The sequence below is a fragment of the Oncorhynchus tshawytscha genome, linkage group LG19 (assembly GCF_018296145.1).
Source record: "Oncorhynchus tshawytscha isolate Ot180627B linkage group LG19, Otsh_v2.0, whole genome shotgun sequence".
NCBI classification, from domain to species: domain Eukaryota; kingdom Metazoa; phylum Chordata; class Actinopteri; order Salmoniformes; family Salmonidae; genus Oncorhynchus; species Oncorhynchus tshawytscha.
The window spans coordinates 10,882,938-10,904,025 of NC_056447.1; the positions used below are offsets into that span (position 1 = coordinate 10,882,938).

At 42.8% G+C, this 21,088-nt stretch overlaps 1 protein-coding gene across 2 annotated transcripts; it reads left to right on the plus strand.

Moving 5' to 3' along the window:
• Positions 1-6,131: 6,131 nt before the first annotated feature.
• Positions 6,132-19,134, plus strand: rbm41 (RNA binding motif protein 41). Of its 2 annotated transcripts, XM_024379074.2 has the most exons (7): positions 6,132-6,271; positions 7,883-7,999; positions 9,857-10,058; positions 10,564-10,768; positions 15,727-16,265; positions 16,496-16,643; positions 18,703-19,134. In XM_024379074.2, exons 1-7 carry the CDS (start codon positions 6,264-6,266, stop codon positions 18,915-18,917), a joined length of 1,434 nt encoding a protein of 477 aa, XP_024234842.1. In that variant the 5' UTR covers positions 6,132-6,263; the 3' UTR covers positions 18,918-19,134. The 2 variants fall into 2 exon arrangements, with proteins under 2 accessions (XP_024234842.1, XP_042157284.1); XM_042301350.1 differs by lacking the exon at positions 6,132-6,271 and having other exon boundaries at positions 8,195-10,058.
• The last annotated feature ends 1,954 nt before the right edge of the window (positions 19,135-21,088 follow it).

Consider the following 21,088-nt stretch of genomic DNA (forward strand, 5'->3'; position numbering starts at 1 on the left):
CTTCCTAACGGGCCGCCCCCAGGTGGAGATGGTAGGTAGCAACACATCTGCCACGCTGATCCTCAACACTGGAGCCCCTCAGGGGTGTGTGCTCAGTCCCCTCCTGTTCTCCCTGTTCACCCACGACTGCATGGCCAGACATGACTCCAACACCATCATTAAGTTTACAGAAGACACAACAGTGGTAGGTAGGCCTGATCACCGAAAATGATGAAACAGCCTATAGGGAAGAGATCAGAGACCTGGCCGGGTGGTGCCAGAATAACAACCTATCCCTAAACGTAATAAAGACAAATGAGATGATTGTGGACTACAGGAAAAGGAGGACCGAGCATGCCCCCATTCTCATTTACGGGGCTGTAGTGGAGCAGGTTGAGAGCTTCAAGTTCCTTGGTGTCCACATCACCAACAAGCTAGAATGGTCCGAACACACCAAGACAGTTGTGAAGAGGGCATGACAAAACCTATTCCCCCTCAGGAGACTGAAAAGATTTGGCATGGTCCTCAGATCCTCAAAAGGTTCTACAGCTGCAATCATCGAGAGCATTCTGACTGGTTGCATCACTGCCTGTAGTACAGTGATTCTGTAGTACAGCCACTATTGAAGGCTATCAAATGCTTCTCAAAGATGACCTCTGGTGGTCAAACTAGCACTAACTAGCAAATCAAATCAAATTTTATTTGTCACATACACATGGTTAACAGATGTTAATGCGAGTGTAGCAAAATGCTTGTGCTTCTAGTTCCGACAATGCAGTAATAACCAACAAGTAATCTAGCTAACAATTCCAAAACTACTACCTTATAGACACAAGTGTAAGGGGATAAAGAATATGTACATAAAGATATATGAATGAGTGATGGTACAGAGCGGCATAGGCAAGATACAGTAGATGGTATTGAGTGCAGTATATACATATGAGATGAGTATGTAAACAAAGTGGCATAGTTAAAGTGGCTAGTGATACATGTATTCCATAAAGATGCAGTAGATGATATAGAGTACAGTATATACATATACATATGAGATGAATAATGTAGGGTATGTAAACATTATATTAGGTAGCATTGTTTAAAGTGGCTAGTGATATATTTTACATCATTTCCCATCAGTTCCCATTATTAAAGTGGCTGGAGTTGAGTCAGTGTGTTGGCAGCAGCCACTCAATGTTAGTGGTGGCTGTTTAACAGTCGGATGGCCTTGAGATCATCGGGTGGTGTAGGTGTCATCGGGTGGTGTAGGTGTCCTGGAGGGCAGGTAGTTTGCCCCCGGTGATGCGTTGTGCAGACCTCACTACCCTCTGGAGAGCCTTGCGGTTGTGGGCGGAGCAGTTGTCGTACCAGGCGGTGATACAGCCCGACAGGATGCTCTCGATTGTGCATCGTTAAAAGTTTGTGAGTGCTTTTGGTGACAAGCCGAATTTCTTCAGCCTCCTGAGGTTGAAGAGGCGCTGCTGCGCGTTCTTCACCACGCTGTCTGTGTGGGTGGACCAATTCAGTTTGTCCGTGATGTGTACGCCGAGGAACTTAAAACTTACTACCCTCTCCACTTCTGTCCCATCGATGTGGATAGGATGGTGCTCCCTCTGCTGTTTCCTGAAGTCCACGATAATCTCCTTTGTTTTGTTGACGTTGAGTGTGAGGTTATTTTACTGACACCACACTCCGAGTGCCCTCACCTCCTCCCTGTAGGCCGTCTCGTCGTTGTTGGTAATCAAGCCTACCACTGTAGTGTCGTCTGCAAACTTGATGATTGAGTTGGAGGCGTGCGTGGCCATGCAGTCGTGGCTGAACAGGGAGTACAGGAGTGGGCTCAGAACGCACCCTTGTGGGGCCTCAGTGTTGAGGATCAACGGGGTGGAGATGTTGTTACCTACCCTCACCACCTGGGGGCGGCCTGTCAGGACGTCCAGTACCCAGTTGCACAGGGCAGGGTCGAGACCCAGGGTCTCGAGCTTGATGACGAGTTTGGAGGGTACTATGGTGTTAAATGCCGAGCTGTAGTCGATGAACAGCATTCTCACATAGGTATTCCTCTTGTCCAGATAGGTTAGGGCAGTGTGCAGTGTGGTTGCGATTGCATTATCTGTGGACCTGTTGGGGCGGTGAGCAAATTTGAGTGGGTCTAGGGTGTCAGGTAGGGTGGAGGTGATATGGTCCTTGACTAGTCTCTCCAAGCACTTCATGATGACGGATGTGAGTGCTACGGGGCGGTAGTCGTTTAGCTCAGTTACCTTAGCTTTCTTGGGAACAGGAACAATGGTGACCCTCTTGAAGCATGTGGGAACAGCAGACTGGGATAAGGATTGATTGAATATGTCTGTAAACACACCAGCCAGCTGGTCTGCGCATGCTCTGAGGACGCGGCTGGGGATGCCGTCTGGGCCTGCAGCCTTGCGAGGGCTAACACGTTTAAATGTTTTACTCACGTCGGCTGCAGTGAAGGAGAGTCCGCAGGTTTTGGTAGTGAGCCGTGTCAGTGGCCTCAAAGTGAGCAAAGGCGTTGTTTAGTCTGTCTGGGAGCAAGACATCCTGGTCCGTGACGGTGCTGGTTTTCTTTTTGCAATCCGTGATTGACTGTAGACCCTGCCACATACCTCTTGTGTCTGAGCTGTTGAATTGCGACTCTACTTTGTCTCTATACTGACGCTTAGCTTGTTTGATTGCCTTGTGGAGGGAATAGCTACACTGTTTGTATTCGGTCATGTTTCCGGGTCACCTTGCCCTGATTAAAAGCAGTGGTTTCAATTTGGTGCGAATGCTGCTATCAATCCACGGTTTCTGGTTTGGGTAGGTTTTAATAGTTGCTGTGGGTACGAAATCACCGATGCACTTGCTAATAAATTACTCACTCGCCGTCGGATCCTTCCAAGGCTCCACCCTACCTACATCCCTGACATCTCAGTCTCTTCTTCATGCGAATGACATGGATTTGGGTCTTGTTGGGTGTCTGAAGTAAATCCTTCGCGTTCGACTAGTTGAAGAAAAACAATCTTCGTCCAGTATGAGGTGAGTAATCACTGTCCTGATATCCAGAAGCTCTTTTCGGTCATAAGAGACGGTACCAGAAACAATATGTACAAAATAAGTTACAAATAATGAGAGAAAAAAATACAATAGCACAATTGGTTTGGAGCCCGTAAAACGGCAGCCATCTCTTCCGGCGCCTTCTTCAAAGTGAGTGTTCTCCAGTCCAAAGTTTTAGATAGCTAGTGTTACTAGTGTAGCTAGCAACCGCACTTAAAACCTGTTGTGACTAGGGGGTAGTATTTTCATTTTTGAAAAATAACGTTCCCATAGTAAACGGGATATTTTGTCAGGACAAGATGCTAGAATATGCATATAATTGACAGTTTAGGATAGAAAACATTCTAAAGTTTCCAAAACTGTAAAAATATTGTCTGTGAGTATAACAGAACTGATATTGCAGGCGAAAGCCTGAGACGAATCCAATCCGGAAGTGCCTCATGTTTTGAAAGCGCTGCGTTCCAATGCGTCCCTATTGAGCAGTGAATGGGCTATCAACCAGATTACTTTTTCTACATATTCCCCAAGGTGTCTACAGCATTGTGACGTAGTTTTATGCATTTATTTTGAAGAATACCCGTAAGCGGCTACATTGTGTAAGTGGTCACCTGATGGCTCTCAGAGTGATTCTCGCGTAAAATACAGAGGTAGCCATTTTTCCAATCGGTCCTACTGAAAAACCAATTGTCCCGGTGGATATATTATCGAATAGATATTTGAAAAACACCTTGAAGATTGATTATAAACAACGTTTGCCATGTTTCTGTCGATATTATGGAGCTAATTTGGAATATTTTTCGGAGTTTTCGTGACCCTAATTTCCGGCTGATTTCTCAGCCAAACGTGAAGAACAAATGGAGCTATTTCGCCTTCAAAAATTATATTTTTGTAAAAAATTAACATTGGCTATCTAACTGGGAGTCTCGTGAGTGAAAACATCCGAAGCTCATCAAAGGTAAACGATTTAATTTGATTGCTTTTCTGATTTCCGTGACCAAGTTACCTGCTGCTAGCTGGACAAAATGCTATGCTAGGCTATCGATAAACGTACACAAATGATTGTCTAGCTTTGGCTGTAAAGCATATTTTGAAAATCTGAGATGACAGGGTGATTAACAAAAGGCTAAACTGTGTCTCAGTATATTTCACTTGTGATTTTCATGAATAGGAATATATTCTAGTAATATTTATGTCCGTTGCGTTATGCTAATTAGTGTCAGTCGATGATTATGCTCCCGGACCCGGGATGGGGAGTCACTAGAGGTAAATTAACGTTACCATTACAAATCTGCAGTCTGATAGTATAATATTAGATTAAAATGCAATTACATTAAATCAATCTATACAATAGTTTTCTAGCTAGCTAAAGTTAGCTAACAGATTAATTTGCAGCTACAGCTAAACTAATGTTATTGTTAGTTATAGGTGACCGATGGCACGGTAGCTAGCTAGCTACAGCAGATGATATAATGTTAGCTATGATATTTTAACTTTAATGTTAGTTAGCATTTACAAACATTAAACTAGTTAAATTCAGTGACAATTAGATGTAATAATAATTGATAATTACCCAATTTGGTAACAGTTAACGCTAGCTTCTTCAGCTTCAACGAGTAGCTACTGGCAACACAGGCAAACCAACAGTCAAAAAGTTCTGAGCCTTGCCAGTGTGCACGTGCTAGATATAATTAAGGTTTTGCATGCTTGCTATGATCCGTGTAGCGTTAGTCTCTCGCATGAGCTTTGATCATGGCTGTACTGATCTTTGTCTGATGGTCTTCTATTTACCTGTAGATAACAACCCTCAATTATTGGATTTAAAAAAAAAATTGGAATTAAATGACTGGATAATTTAAAGTGGTTGCTGCATGCATGCTATACGGGGTCAGTTTGTAAAGCCTATTTTGTAAAATTGCTTTATTAATCCTAGTCCAGATCACCCCATTTATTGATTTAATTTCTTCCTCCATCAAATCCCCTCATGTAGGCCTATACCCTAATCCCCTTATTATTATAGAGAACATAATCTTTGATGTCTGAATGTAGCCTGCTTTTTATTGATTAGTTAGATTTATTTTTTAAACATTTGGCATCACAGCATCGTTTAGTAATTTTAAGATTTGCATGATCATTTAAAAAAAGTGTATGAGTAAAATGTGCAACTGGTGGATGTCAACTGTGGTCTCTCACTTGAGAATCCCGTTTGAGAACCCAATGACTTCTCCAAAGTGTTAAGCAATGTTAGGAGACCCAATGTGGATGGATGGCTCAGTGATTTAAGTTCACATCGCCAACTCATTTTTTCGGTTATCTTCTACACAGTGCAGTAAAGGTGGCCAATTGGTTTATGATTTGCCAAATTGACACCTGTGCTTTATACATATTTTCAGATAAAAATATTGCCAGCCACGACCTGACTGTCCATGGGTAGGCTATCCCTAAAATATATGAAACGCAAGGATTACGCATTGAGAGAAAGCAGCAATTCAAGCATTGTGACTCTCGTCCCCATTTCGATGTCTGACCGATCTACCGCCGACTCTGTGACTGTGCAGCGCGCATATGCATTTCGACCCACCACACTCACAGCCCTCCCGCCGACGTTCAAAACGGAACACGATCTACAAACGATATACCGCTGCCAGGCCGAAGTCGGCGAGATGAACGCGTGCTGACTGGGGACAGGCGAATATATTAATGAAAGTTACCTTATCCGAAATATATTTGCGCGGTTATCTTTAAATGTTTTATTTTATTAACAACAAATCAATACATAAAGTACATGAGGGAACACAAGTATATATAGATTATATACAATGGACAATTGAGCTAGGGGGTACAATATCACATTACACAAGGACATTAAGGGACATACATTCACTTATAATTGTAACAGCTTTTTTGTTAGTAGAGTATTTAAGAAAATTTGTTTTTTTGTTTGTAAATGTACATTTGTGAATATGAAATTTGGCCAAAAGAATAATGAAATGAATTACATAAAAATGTTTCAGTTTATTCCTATAGTTATTTGCGCGGTTATCAAAACGTCAAGCCAGGGTCAGCCAACACGAAACACAGACCTTATATGAAGTGGTTCTAACGTCCCCGACAGAAAAAAGAATGGGGAAGAAACATTTCCGGGTTTTGCCGCTAGGTTTTCTGGGTATTATGACTCCTACCGTGGTTCTCACCAGTAGGCTCTAGTCTGCCATTAAACCTCGGAAAAACACGGAGATATGCGACGGTAAACAACATTATATTATAGTTTACTGTATGATATGCATGCATACAATCTTGTAGCCAATAACTATACCCGTCTGTCGCCGAATTTAGTCTAGAGCGCACGGTTGCATTTTGTTTAGGAGCATTCTCATATTCCGGGTGGTCTTTCAAAAGTCTTAGTTTAAATAGCGCTTACACCCTAAACGCTTACCCCGATTCTATTGACTTCAACGTGATATCGATGAAAGTGATTCACCAAAAAGCAGTTGCTTTACACTTTCCGCGTTGGCGACACACTTGAATCAAAATGCAACATTTCAAAATGTAGCTAGCTAGGCGTCTTTTACAATTTGTCATCTAACCAGTGATGTACATATTATTCTTATGTTCCGGGTGGTCTTTGAGCTGTGTTAGTTTTAACTGGACGTGTTATTGATTTCAGCGTGATAATCAATATGTGTAATTTACAAAATAGTGTTGCGTTTCTTGTTCTGTTGGTGACCCCCGTTTTAAAAATGCAATATTCCAAACATCTGCTGACACTCTTCTGCAGGTTGTTCTCTAACTAGTGAAGTAAAAGAAAACCTCCAGTTTCCATGTGGGTTTTGAGTTGTGGTAGTTTCAACAGAGCTTGCAAAATAATTTACCTCCTAATCGATATGAGGGATTTGTTGCCACATGTCAAAACAACAGGGTTTTTGGTGCAATCTGGAAAATGTCAAGAACTTTGACCGTTTCTTCCAAGTGCAGTCGCAAAAACCATCAAGTGCTATGATGAAACTGTCTCTCATGAGGACCGCCACAGGAAAGGAAGACCCAGAGTTTCCTCTGCTGCGGAGGATATTCAATGTCTGCTTTTTTATGTTTACCAATCTACCAATTGGTACCCTTTTTTGCTAGGCATTGGAAAACCTCCCTGGTCTTTGTGGTTGAATCTGTGTTTGAAATTCACTGCTCAACTGAGGGACCTTATAATTGTGTGTGAGGTACAAAAATCATGTAAAACATGCAACTTATTATGTGACTTGTTATGCACATTTCTACTCCTGGACTTATTTAGGCTTGCCATAACAAAGGGGTTGAATACTTATTGACTCAATACATTTCTAAAAACATAACTCCACTTTGACATTATGGGGTGTTATGTGTAGGCCAGTGACACAATCTCGATTTAATCCATTTTAAATTCAGGCTGTAACACAACAAAATGTGGAAAAAGTCAAGGGGTGTGAATACTTTCTGAAGGCACTGTATGTGTAGATGGTACATTTTATCTTAAGGTTTTCAATGTCACAAACTGTTTCTGCATATTGGTTATTGATTTTGGCATGTTAACTGTTTTGACATTGGGCTATTTATCAAAATGTCTTGTCAACTGGATGCAGAGACAGCATAATTTTCAACTTAAGTTATAGGAATATAAATCAAACTTTCAACATTAATATCCAATGGTATTGTGCTTAATCAGGTAAAATCTGCTGTTTAAACCAAAAACAAGCTTTTTATTTAACGGGTTTGCCCAATAATCGGTTGCTAACGACAGTTGTACTGTATGTATGCTTTAATGTAAATGTGTAGAGTAAGATGGGTATGAGACCAACGTGTATACTTTTTGACCCTTTGTGTGTTACAGTATGACTCGTCATGCGTGTGAGGACGGCCCAGTCTTGGAGGAACAGGAGACAGAGGGACAGAGACAGCTCCACAGTCTCCTCCTACAGCAGTTAGACACAGATGTCAACATAGATAGGTGAGCCTCCCTACTCTCTCTTACACACACACACACAGAATTACAATAGCATTTACCACACAGTTCAGATACAATAACCTACACTTCTACTAAATTATAATAATGATAGATTGGATATATATATATATATATATATCCTCAATTTTGTGGTATCCAATTGGTAGTTACAGTCCTGTCCCATCGCTTCAACTCCAGTACGGACTCGGGAGAGGCGAAGGTCGAGAGCCGTGCGTCCTCCGAAACACAACCCAGCCAAGCTGCAATGCTTCTTGACACAAAGCCCGCTTAACCCGGAAGCCAGCCGCACCAATGTGTCGGAGGAAACACGTACACTGGCCATCGTGTCGAAACCCCGTACACCCTGCTTCCGGACCGCCACAGGAGTCACTAGTGCGCGATGGAACAGAAACATCCCTCCCAGCCAAACTCTCCCCTAACCCGGACGACGCTGGGCCAATTGTGCGCCGCCCCATGAGGCTTCCGGTCGCGGCCGGCTGCGACACAACCTTGACTCAAGTCCAGAATCTCTAGTGGCACAGCTGGCACTGCGACGTAGCCTAGATTGGATTTATCAAGTTTTTCTACCAACTGAAAGCTGAAAGCACTTTACATAGTAAGGGGGAAACTCACCTCATCATACTGTTTCTTTTCTTATACAGCATTACAATAGCAAGTTGCAACAGCCACACTATTTACATATTCTTTTTACACCCTAAGTCAGGACTGACAGTTCACTTGTCACATAGGATTTATGGTATTTATGTTATGTCGCCTGTAAAAGACAATGAGGTAATGTTACTATGACTTTCAAACCAGCCTATTTTTACCACCTTTTTACCATTATAAGCCTATTATACCTCACATGCCGGAACCGGTGATGAGTGCACAGGAGTAGAGCAAGATGTGGGTAGGTGTTTCTTATTTAAAAAATCCATTGAATATACACCATCACAAAGATCTGTTATTCATTTGTTGAGGCAGGCCCTTAGAAAACATTATAAGACTAATACAATGTATTTTCACAAGAATAGCATATTGAGTTTGTTACTTGTCTGCGCAGCCTATGAAATAACATTTGAAATGTTAGTTTGTTCATTAAACAGACAAGATAACCTTACATTCCCCTGCCATAATCACAGTCAAACATATGTTTTATAGAAAGAATATAACAGAATAAAATCTAAATAATATTTTTGCCACACAACTTCAGTGTCTCATGGGAACGTGTGGAACCGCTGTCATATAACAAAAAGTGATATTTTGAAACAGCCCAAAGTGACTATGTGCTTTCAAAACCGTTGTATCTGTTCTTTCCGATAAAGTAAATAAATAAATGAAAATCTGATCTGGATGAACCTCTGCAATGATTTGAAAAAGTCCCTTTTTTGATCCATGTTTAATATTGTTTTCTATACCCTCCCTTCGCTTTAAGGAGCGTCGGGTGTTAAATTTGGAGTATCTTAATCCTGATAGCCTGCCGATAGAAAATAATATCAATCTATAATTTCAAAAGTATGTGAGACTTGTGTTTATATTTCACAACTTCTGTGGGCTTATGGGAGTTGCCTATACGCGATTGAGCAAAATAGTAGGCCTCCACTTAATTTAGGCTACATTATTGCATGTTAACCCTGAAATGATCAAGGCATGAGAACTAAATGATTAAGAATTGCTGCTCCCAAAATGAAATCTTATTATCTAGTTAGAGACAGACTCAGACCTCTCATTCAGAGAGACCACACGGATGTAGAGATCTCTCATGTGTTGTCTCAGATGTGTTATCTACTTAGAGACAGACTCAGACCTCTCATTCAGAGAGACCACACGGACGTAGAGATCTGTCATGTGTTGTCTCAGATGTGTTGCCAAGAGGAAGTGTTTTGCCCCTGCTGCGCTGTACAAGCCATTTGGGGAGCAGGCTGCCGGGGTGAGGAGTCTATCCCAGTTCCAGGCTTTACAGGACGGGGAGAGTGAGCTGGCCAGTCTCAGGGAGCTGGGGCTCACAGACCTGGAGGTAGAACTGTGGCTCAACAGAAACCAGCCAGAGAACACTGAGAAGGTAAATGTTATTTATATATATCATTGATATTATATAACAAGGGACGGTACAGTTGTTGGACACCCACGTCCTGCATCCTGTTGGGAAAAGCAGGTAATAATATCGAAGAGAAGGTGATTGTTGCTTTCCAGTGTGCAAAACTGGTTGAAATTACGTCAGTACAACCAGATTGTAATACTGTCATTCTAACCAGTTTTGCCCACTGATAATGCTGGATATCATGACAATATGTTATATGTGTGGTTGTGGTTTTCAATTACACCTCCCAAGAAGGAATACAGAGCTTGTATGTAAACCAAAGAAAATGTTTGAAAAGTGATATTTACTGATTGACCAACTGTGAGTGTTTTTTCAGATGCCAAAACCTCCTGGTGGTGTAGCCTGATATAGATATTGATTGTTTGACCTACCATCGGTCTCTGTGGTAACTCAGGCATCCATGGTGGTGGTTTATGGCCATGGTGTGTTTTCTACAGGCAGACATGTTGTGTGTTCTGCCCTACAGGGTCATGGGGTGTGTGTGGCCCCCGGGGTGCGGCAGCAGCGTCTTCTGGTGATCCAGGACAAGATGGATGCCAGGTTAGAGCTCATTTCCCGCCCACAGCGCTTCTCTGCCAGCCTACCCCTGTCCCGCAGAGAGATGGAGATAGAGAAGGCCCTGTTCCAGGGCAATGACCGCCTGGGCTTCCTCACTGCACTCTATCATCAAGGTGGGATGATTCAACTAACACCAAAAATAATAGTGGACACTTTGAATACAGTGTTGTTTAACATAACTAATGAATTTAGAACTATTCTCACATTTATCATATACTTTGCACACGAACCACCGCCCGTTTGGAATAAGAAAGCATGAACGTATTTACGTGTGAGTGCCTTTGTTTGCCATTTATCTCTATCGGGAACCAGGCCTTCTTAGGAAGGATGTGGGTTGGCCTTTCAGCTTGTGAGGCTCTGATTGACTGGGTTGGCCTTTCAGCTTGTGAGGCTCTGATTGACTGGGTTGGCCTTTCAGCTTGTGAGGCTCTGATTGACTGGGTTGGCCTTTCAGCTTGTGAGGCTCTGATTGACTGGGTTGGCCTTTCAGCTTGTGAGGCTCTGATTGACTGAAAGGGTCCGGACCGTCTCGTCTACTGTGGGTTACTCTCCACGTAACCAGAGACCGTAGCCGCAGCATCTCCCTTGCAAAAAAATGTGCACTCGGCCCTTTGATTGGACCAGCAAACTGTCAATCAACACAGGTGAACAGACTGCTGATTTTCTGTACATATATAGGATCGGGTGCAGCGCGAACGTCAAATTGTAGGGATAGAGGATAGCCATAATAAATACATATGCAGCTCCCCAAAAAATGGAGGTGATCAAGAATATTACTTGTTTAGTTTGTTCCCTTCCAAAAAATGACAGCTTAGTTTTTAGGCCTACTGGTCTTTTGGTATGTCAACATTTCTTGAAATTGATTATTAACTGTTGAAACTTGCATTTGTAATTAGTTGTTCAAATGAATTATTAGCCTACAGTGGCGAAGACGCACCATCTCCACTTGCGCTCTCCCAACTCCCGCCATTGGAGAGAGCTTTGTTCTCTAGTTGAAATGTTTACTGATACTTTCACACGTTTAAATGCATATGTGGAAAATCTGTATTCCATCTAATCCCACAATAATTGTTACCGTTTTGTCATTCCATCTCCATATCGTTTGTTGTTTCATGTTTGATACAATACATTTTCATTGACCATTTCTTACCCTCTCAGTGGGCGCTGTGTTTATTATGCACATGAACGTTCGCAAGGCTCATGAGGTAGAAGTTCTGTTTATTTAATTCACTGTATGGTTTGTTCATATTCCCTGGGTTATGTCAGAGTTCCGTGTGTCTGTATCATTCTGGTTTTGCGTAAAAGATTGTGCATAGAAATAGGCTACGTGGGCTGCGCACCACGCTTTGGAGAAGGTACGTTGAATAAGAGGACATGATTGTTCCATGGATGAATGGTGAGGAAATTTCATGAGGCTAATAATCCTTAAGTCTGATTTAAGATTAATGTAACAATGGATGTGGAAATTGCCTTTTACATTGTTGAACCAGTTGGTTGTAATTGCCATTTGGGTAATTATATGGTCCTGGGAGGGGCCAACTGCTTATATGTACCTGTTTGAGCTCCTGTTAGTGTAAATGAGGACTTGGTGGACTGAATATTCTTTAAGTTTTGTTTTACTTTGTGTTCGCTCCTGTGTGCTGATAAGGTCACAGATGACAAGACCGAGGATTACGGTCGAGGTGGTTTAATAACGCTGAAGATTCATACGTTGTGCTGTGCCTGTACTATGTAGTACATGGGCTAGGGCACTAGGGCTTTGATTGACAGGTTCATACGTTGTGCTGTGCCTGTACTATGTAGTACATGGGCTAGGGCACTAGGGCTTTGATTGACAGGTTCATACGTTGTGCTGTGCCTGTACTATGTAGTACATGGGCTAGGGCACTAGGGCTTTGATTGACAGGTTCATACGTTGTGCTGTGCCTGTACTATGTAGTACATGGGCTAGGGCACTTTAAGGCTTTGATTGACAGCTTGTAATAGCCGAGAGAGAGTGTGTGTGGTCTGGAAGTAAAGAGAGAAATAAATATACAATAGTGAATGACCTATATACATAATACAATCTGTAATTCACCATAAACAATATGCATTTAATAATAACATGGCTTAATGCTATACAAGACAATACAGCGCCATACAACGTGACTCCACTAATTAGAGATCAAAGGAGTGCCATGTACTACAAAGCATAGTGCCGCCATCTTCGGTACAGGGCTACAACGACACAATGAACAGTGAATTACAATGTAATAGCCACATAAATTATATAGCATACATCTATATATACTAAACAAAAATATAAACGCAACATGTAAAGTATTGGTCCCATGTTTCATGAGCTGAAATAAAAGATCCCAGAAATGTTCTATATGCAAAAAAAAAAGCTTATTTCTCTCAAATTGTGTACACATTTGTTTACATCCATTCAATCAAATGTATTTATAAAGCCCTTTTTAGTTCAGTCACAAAGTGCTGTACAGAAACCCAGCCTAAAACCCCAAACAACAAGCAATGCAGGTGTAGAAGCACAGTGGCTAGGAAAAACTCCCTAGAAAGGCCAGCACCTAGAAAGAAACCTAGAGAGGATCCAGGCTATGAGGGGCGGCCAGTCCTCTTCTGGCTGTGCCGGGTAGAGATTATAACAGAACATGGCCAAGATGTTCAAATGTTCATAAATGACCAGCATGGTCAAATAATAATAATCACAGTGGTTGTAGAAAGTGCAACAGGTCAGCACCTCAGGAGTAAATGTCAGTTGGCTTTTCATAGCTGATCATTCAGAGATAGAGACAGCAGGTGCTGTAGAGAGAGCGAGTTGAAAACAGCAGTTCCGGGACAGGTAGCATGTCTGGTGAACAGGTCAGGGTTCCATAGCCGCAGGCAGAACAGTTGAAACTGGAGCAGCAGCAGGTAGACTGGAGACAACCGGTGGACTGGGGACAGCCAGGAGTCATCAGGACAGGTAGTCCTGAGCAGGTCCTCAGAGAGTTAGAGAGAGCATACTTAAATTCATACAGGACACAGGATGAGAAAGGAGAAGTACTCCAGATAACAGACTGACCCTAGCCCCCCGACACAAAGTATTGCAGCATAAATACTGGAGGCTGGGACACGAGGGGTCAGGAGACACTGTGGCCCCATCTGATGATACCCCCGGACGGGGCCAACCAAGCAGGATATAACCACACCCACTTTGCCAAAGCACAGCCCCAACACACCTAGAGGGATATTTTCAAACCACCAACTTACTACCCTGAGACAAGGCCAAGTATAGCCCACAAAGATCTCCCCACGGCATGAACACTAGGGGGGCGCCAAACCCGGACAGGAAGATCACGTCAGTGACTCAACCAACTCATGTGATGCGCCCCTCCTAGGGATGGCATGGAAGAGTGCCAGTCACTCAGTCCCTGTAATAGGGTTAGAGACAGAGAATCCCAGTGGAGAGAGGTTAACCGGCCAGGCAGAGACAGCAAGGGCAGTTTGTCGCTCCAGGTCCTTTCCGTTCACCTTCACACCCCTGTGCCAGCCTACACTCAATCATAGGACCTACTGAAGAGATGAGTCTTCAATAAAGACTTAAAGGTTGAGACCGAGTCTGCGTTGCTCACATGGGTAGGCAGGCCATTCCATAAAAATTGAGCTCTATAGGAGAAAGCCCTGCCTCCAGCTGTTTGCTTAGAAATTCTAGGGACAATAAGGAGGCCTGAGTCTTGTGACCGTAGCGTACGTGTAGGTATTGACGGCAGGACCAAATCAGAAAGATAGGTGGGAGCAAGCCCATGTAATGCTTGGTAGGTTAACAGGAAAACCTTGAAATCAGCCCTAGCTTTAACAGGAAGCCAGTGTAGAGAGGCTAGCACTGGAGTAATATGATCAAATTTTTTTGTTCTAGCCAAGATTCTAGCAGCCGTATTTAGCACGAACTGAAGTTTATTTAGTGCTTTATCCGGGTAGCCGGAAAGTAGAGCATTGCAGTAGTCTAATCTAGAACTGACAAAAGCATGGATACATTTTTCTTTATAATTTTTGGACAGAAAGTTTTCCATTTCTGCAATGTTACGTAGATGGAAAAAAGCTGTCCTTGAAACAGTCTTGATATGTTCGTCAAAAAAGAGATCAAGGGTCCAGAGTCACGCCGAGGTCCTTCAGTTTTATTCGAGACGACTGTACAACCATCAAGATTAATTGTCAGATTCAACAGAAGATCTCTTTGTTTCTTGGGACCTAGAACTAGCATCTCTGTTTTGTCTGAGTTTTAAAAAATCCGCCATCCATTTCCTTATGTCAGAAACACAGGCTTCCAGGAAGGGCAATTTTGGCAGCTTTACCATGTTTCATCGAAATGGACAGCTGTATATTGTCCACATAGCAGTGAAAGTTAACATTATTTTTCCGAATTACATCACCAAGAGGTAAAATATATAGTGAAAACAATAGTGGTCCTAAAACGGAACCTTGAGTAACACCGACATTTACAGTTGATTTGTCAGAGGATAAACCATTCACAAAGACAAACTGATATATTTCCGTGTGTTTCCAATCTCTCCAAAAGAATGTGGTGATCGATGGTATCAAAAGCAGCACTAAGGTCTAGGAGTACGAGGACAGATGCAGAGCCTTGGTCTGACCACCTTCACAAGTGCAGTCTCAGTCTATGATGGGGTCTAAAACCAGACTGAAGCATTTCATATACATTGTTTGTCTTCAGGAAGGCAGTGAGTTGCTGCGCAACAGCTTTTTCTAAACATTTTGAGAGGAAGGGAAGATTCGATATAGGCTGATAGTTTTAAAAATATTTTCTGGGTCAAGGTTTGGCTTTTTCAAGAGAGGCTTTCTTACTGCCACTTTTAGTGAGTTTGCTACACATCAGGTGGATAGAGAGCCGCTACTGACTCAGGACAACTGAGCTTTGGAGAAAAATCTAGAAATGCTCCCTGTTAGTGAACATTTTTTCTTTGCTATGATAAGTGTCTGCTAAATGGCCAATATGTTTTTTAAAAAGTAGGCTACAAGCTGTCATGGACTACTAACACTTATGTGCTCACGATTTTGGTATTTCCCTTAGAGGAAGATACCCAAGCTGACCAGCAGGGGGCATCTTCCTCAAACCCCCTGGACTCCCTATACAGAGATGTCCTAAGTGATAGGCGAAAACACACGTCTGTGTCTGTATCAGAGGACTCTGAGCTGAAAACCACAGGACACTCATCTCTACCTCAGCCTGAACCACAAACTGACTTTGAGAAATCACAGAGCTCATGGAAAAGCACTGACCAATCACAAGTCCAGCTTGACTGTAGATCTGATCCATTGAGAAGTGGGATCAAGGACTCTGACCAATCAACTACAATGGACACTTCTGGCCAATCACAAGATCAGGACAGATCTGTACACAAGCAATTGTCAGCTCCAAAGAAGATAAATGTGAGCCAGCCAATTGGGAGTCTGTGTAGTGTGGCAAAGGCGGGGCCTGGGGGTCCGGTGATGGTGCGGGGCGAGGTAGAGGAGGTTCCAGAGGAAGAGATTCAGCAGAACCGGGAAACAGAGGAAGGGATCCGGAGCATACCACGGTTCCACAACTACCAGCCAGGGAAACCATCAAAGGTAGAACCTTCCTCAACGTAACATCAAACTAATTGTGTTTTAGTAACCGTGTTTCCCTGAGAGATAAGAGTATCACTCACTTGTTCTAATGACATTAACCAGACTCGGTTATAAGCTACTCATATTACAGACTAAGAATGAGAAATGAAAAAACTGTCTGAGTTCAGTCTCATGGCTTTGAGATCTGCCACACCACCTTGTTGTTGTCTGGTCCCTGTGGTTGTCCGTAGGTGCTGTGTGTGAAGAACCTGAGTGCCCGTGCCTCTGTGGCCCAGCTGGTGGCGCTATTCTCCAGGTTTGATTGTGACATCACCCAGCCTGTTGTCTACCGCCTACTCACTGGCAGACTGAAGGGACACGCCTTCATCACACTATCAGGTAACACTGACGTGTGCACACACACAAACTTTGTCAGATGACTGAGTTTACTCTCACACACACACACACACACACACACACACACAAGTTCTCCCTGTAGGCTCAGATTACACGCATGCATACACTCCTCTATATTTAAGGTGACTGACTAACTCATACACACATGCACTCCCTCGCTCTATCTCTAAGCAACACACCAATTCAAATGTGCTTGTTATGTATATACATTGCACAATAACACGTGCTGTAATAATTGTGTATAATATAGTACGGTGATTCGAAAAGTATTCAGACCCCTTGACTTTTTCCCACATTGTATTACATTATAGCCTTATTCAAAAATTGATTCAATCTTTTTGTTTCTCATTAATCTACACACAATGCCCCATAATGACAAAGCGAATACAGGTTTTTAAAAACAGAAATACTTTATTTACATAAGTATTCAGACCCTTTGCTATGAGACTCAAAATTGAGATCAGGTGCATCCTTTTTCCGTTGATCATCCTTGATGTTTCTAAAACTTGATTGGAGTCCACCTGTGGTAAATTCAATAGATTGGACATGATTTGGAAAGGCACACATCTGTCTATATAAGGTGCCACAGTTGACAGTGCATGTCAGAGCAAAAACCAAGCCAGGAGGTCAAAGAAATTGTCCTTAGAGTTCCGAGACAGGATTGTCGAGCCGCAGATCTGGGGAAGGGTACCAAAACATGTATGCAGCATTGAAGGTCCCCGAGAACCAAGTGGCCTCCATCATTCTTCAATGGGAGAAGTTTGGAACCACCAAGACTCTTCCTAGAGCTGGCCACCTGTCTAAACTGAGCAATCGGGGGAGAAGGGCCTTGGTCAGGGAGGTGACCAAGAACCCAATGGTCAGTCTGACAGAGCTCTGGAGTTCCTCTATGGAGACTCTGCAGCACTCCACCAATCAGGCCTTTATGGTAGAGTCTCTGAGTGGCCCAGTCAGAGCCCGGACTTGAACCCAAACGAACATCTCTGGAGAGACCTGAAAATAGCTGCGCAGCGATGCTACCTATCCAACCTGACAGATCTTGAGAGGATCTGCAGAGAAGAATGGGAGAAACTCCCCAAATACAGGTGTGCCAAGCTTGTAGCGTCATACCCAAGAAGACTCGAGGCTGTAATCGCTGCCGAAGGTGCTTCAACAAAGTACTGAGTACAGGGTTGGAATAATAATGTAATGTCTAAAAACCTGTTTTTGCTTTGTCCTTATGTCCTGTGTGTAGATTGAGGAAAAAAATATTTTATCAATTTTAGAATAGGGCTGAAACTTAATAAAATGTGGAGAAAGGGAAGGGGTCGGAAAGTTTTCAGAATTCACCATATACTGTCACGCCTTGGTTTTAGTATTTTGTGTTTTCTTTATTTATTTGGTCAGGCCAGGGTGTGACATGGGTTTATTTTGTGGTGTGTTTTTGTATTGGGGTTTTAGTAGGTATTGGGATTGTGGCTGGGTAGGGTTGTCTAGGAAAGTCTATGGCTGCCTGAGGCGGTTCTCAATCAGAGTCAGGTGATTATCGTTGTCTCTGATTGGGAACCATATTTAGGTAGCCCGGGTTTCACTGTGTGTTTGTGGGTGATTGTTCCTGTCTCTGTGTTTGTTGTCACAAGATAGGCTGTATAGGTTTTCACGTTCCGTTTGTTGTTTTGTAGATTTAAGTTATTTCATGTATCGTTCATCTTCCATTAAAGAACATGAGTAACCACCACGCTGCATTTTGGTCCGACTCTCCTTCGACGGAAGAAAGCCGTAACATATACAGTATATACTCTACCAGTCAAAAGTTTGGACACACCTACTCGTTCCAGGGGTTTTCTTTATTTTTACATTGTAGAATAATAGTAAAGACGTCAAACTATGAAATAGCATTTATGGAATAATTTAGTAACCAAAAATTGTTGAACAAATCAAAATCCAATCTTTTGACTGGTACTGTATATATCATCCAAAAATAACATCCTAATATGTAACTGTATTGATATTTCTTATTTTCCCCCCATCACTAATATTGTCGTGTTATACCATTTTCTAGACACCGAAACGTCCCAGAGAGCCTTGGAGATGGTGAACGGTTACCGGTTGCTAGGGAAACCTTTGGTGATCGAGTTTGGCCTAGAGCGGAGGGATGAGAAGAAACCAAAAACGGAACGGGAAGAGGAGAAAACGAGAGAATGTAGTGTACCATCTCTATCTAACCCCAGTACTACAGACACTAGATACTACGACAGGACTTCAACACACAAATAAGAGAGAGAAACAGACCGACCACATACATATGTGGTCAAAGGAGGAGTGTGACTCTTCAATGACTGAGGTTTGACATTTCTGCTCCTTGTACCATTTGTTGTGTGAAGGTCGATAAACGTGGATTAATTTGTATTTTTGTCCTGGATGTTAAGTGTTTTTTTTTGTATGATCATAGGCTGTGTTTGGAATGTGAAGTATTAAAAATCTGTTCTCTGCATTTCATTCTAATGGGGGGATTCCTCCGGGGGTCCAGTGGTGAAAAATGGTCATAGTTGAGTAAAAGTTTAATGTACGTTAATAAAAAAGACTCAAGTGAAAGTCACCAAGTAAAATACTACTTGACTATAAGTAAGCAAACCAAAGAAAACATTTTTTTTTTATAGGCAGGCAGGGGCTCCAACACCATTTACAAACGCAGTATTTGTGGTTTGTAGGCCTCATTGCTCACACATGCGTTTTAATTTCTGCCCACAAATTTTCTAAAGGATTGAGGTCAGGGCTTTGTGATGGCCACTCCAATATTGACTTTGTTGTCCTTAAGCCATTGTACCACAACTTTGGAAGTATGCTTGGGGTCATTGTCCATTTGGAAGACCCATTTGTGACCAAGCTTTAACTCCTTGACTGATGTCTTGAGATGTTGCTTCAATATATCCAGATAATTGTCCTGCCTCATGATGCCATCTATTTTGTGAAGTTCACCAGTCCCTCCTGCAGCAAAGCAACATGATGCTGCCACCCCCATGCTTCACGGTTGGGATGGTGTTCTTTGGCTTGTAAGCCTCCCCTTTTTCCTCCAAACATAGCGATGGTCATTATGGCCAAACAGTTCAATTTTTTTGTTTCATCAGATATTTCTCCAGAAAGTACGATCTTTGTCCCCATGTGCAGTTGCAAACCGTAGTCTGGCTTTTTTTACGGCGGTTATGGAGCAGTGGTTTCTTCCTTGCTGAGCGGCCTTTCAGGTTATGTTGATATAGGACTCGTTTTACTGTGGATGTAGATACTTTTGTACCCATTTCCTCCAGCATCTTCACAAATCAAAGTTCATTTGTCACGTGCGCCGAATACAACCTTACAGTGAAATGCTTACTCACGGGCTCTAACCAATAGTGAAAAAAATGTGTTAGGTGAACAATAGGTAAGTAAATAAAACAACAGTAAAAAGACAGGCTATATACAGTAGCGAGGCTTTATACAGACAGACACCTGTTAGGCTGATTGAGGTATTATGTACATGTAGATATGGTTAAAGTGACTGCTTATATGATGAACAGAGAGTAGCAGTAGCGTAAAAGAGGGGTTGGTGGGTGGCGGGACACAATGCAGATAGCCTGGTTAGCCAAATGCTGGAGCACTGGTTGGTCGGCCCAACTGAGGTAGTACGTACATGAATGTATAGTTAAAGTGAATATGAATATATGATAAACAGAGTAGCAACAGCGTAAAAATAGGTGTTGGGGGGAGGGGGGAACACAATGCAAATAGTCCGGGCAGCCATTTGATTACCTGTTCAGGAGTCTTATGGCTTAGGGGTAAAAACTGTTGAGGAGCCGTTTTGTCCTAGACTTGGTACTCCGGTACCGCTTGCCATGGGGTAGTAGAGAGAACAGTCTGACCATTTTTAAGGCCTTCCTCTGACACCGCCTGGTGTAGAGGTCCTGGATGGCAGGCAGCTTAGCCCCAGTGATGTGCTGGGCCGTACGGCCAGGGAGGGGACTGAGCACGCACCCCTGTGGAGCTCCAGTGTTGAGGATCAGCGTGGCAGATGTGTTGCTTCCTACCCTCACCACCTGGGGGCGACCCGTCAGGATGTCCAGGATCCATAGCTTAGTGATGATCTTTGACGGTACTATGGTGTTGAACGCTGAGCTCTAGTCAATGAATAGCATTTTCACGTGTTCTTTTTGTCCAGGTCAGAAAGGGCAGTGTGGAGTGCAATAGAGATTGCATCATCTGTGGATCTGTTTGGGCGGTATGCACATTGGAGTGGGTCTAGAGTTTCTGGGATAATGGTGTTGATGTGAGCGATTACCAACCTTTCAAAGCACTTCATGGCTTCAGACGTGAGTGCTACGGGTCTGTAGTCATTTTGGCAGATTGCCTTTGTGTTCTTGGGCACAGGGACTATGGTGGTCTGCTTGAAACAAATTGGTATTACAGACTCAATC

Bases quoted from the DNA above. Each gene is read 5' to 3' on its own strand.
- rbm41 (XM_024379074.2), top strand. The intron at 8,000-9,856 runs GTGAGCCTCCCT...GTGTTGTCTCAG, and splicing joins ACAGATGTCAACATAGATAG to ATGTGTTGCCAAGAGGAAGT. The intron at 16,644-18,702 runs GTAACACTGACG...ACCATTTTCTAG, and splicing joins CGCCTTCATCACACTATCAG to ACACCGAAACGTCCCAGAGA.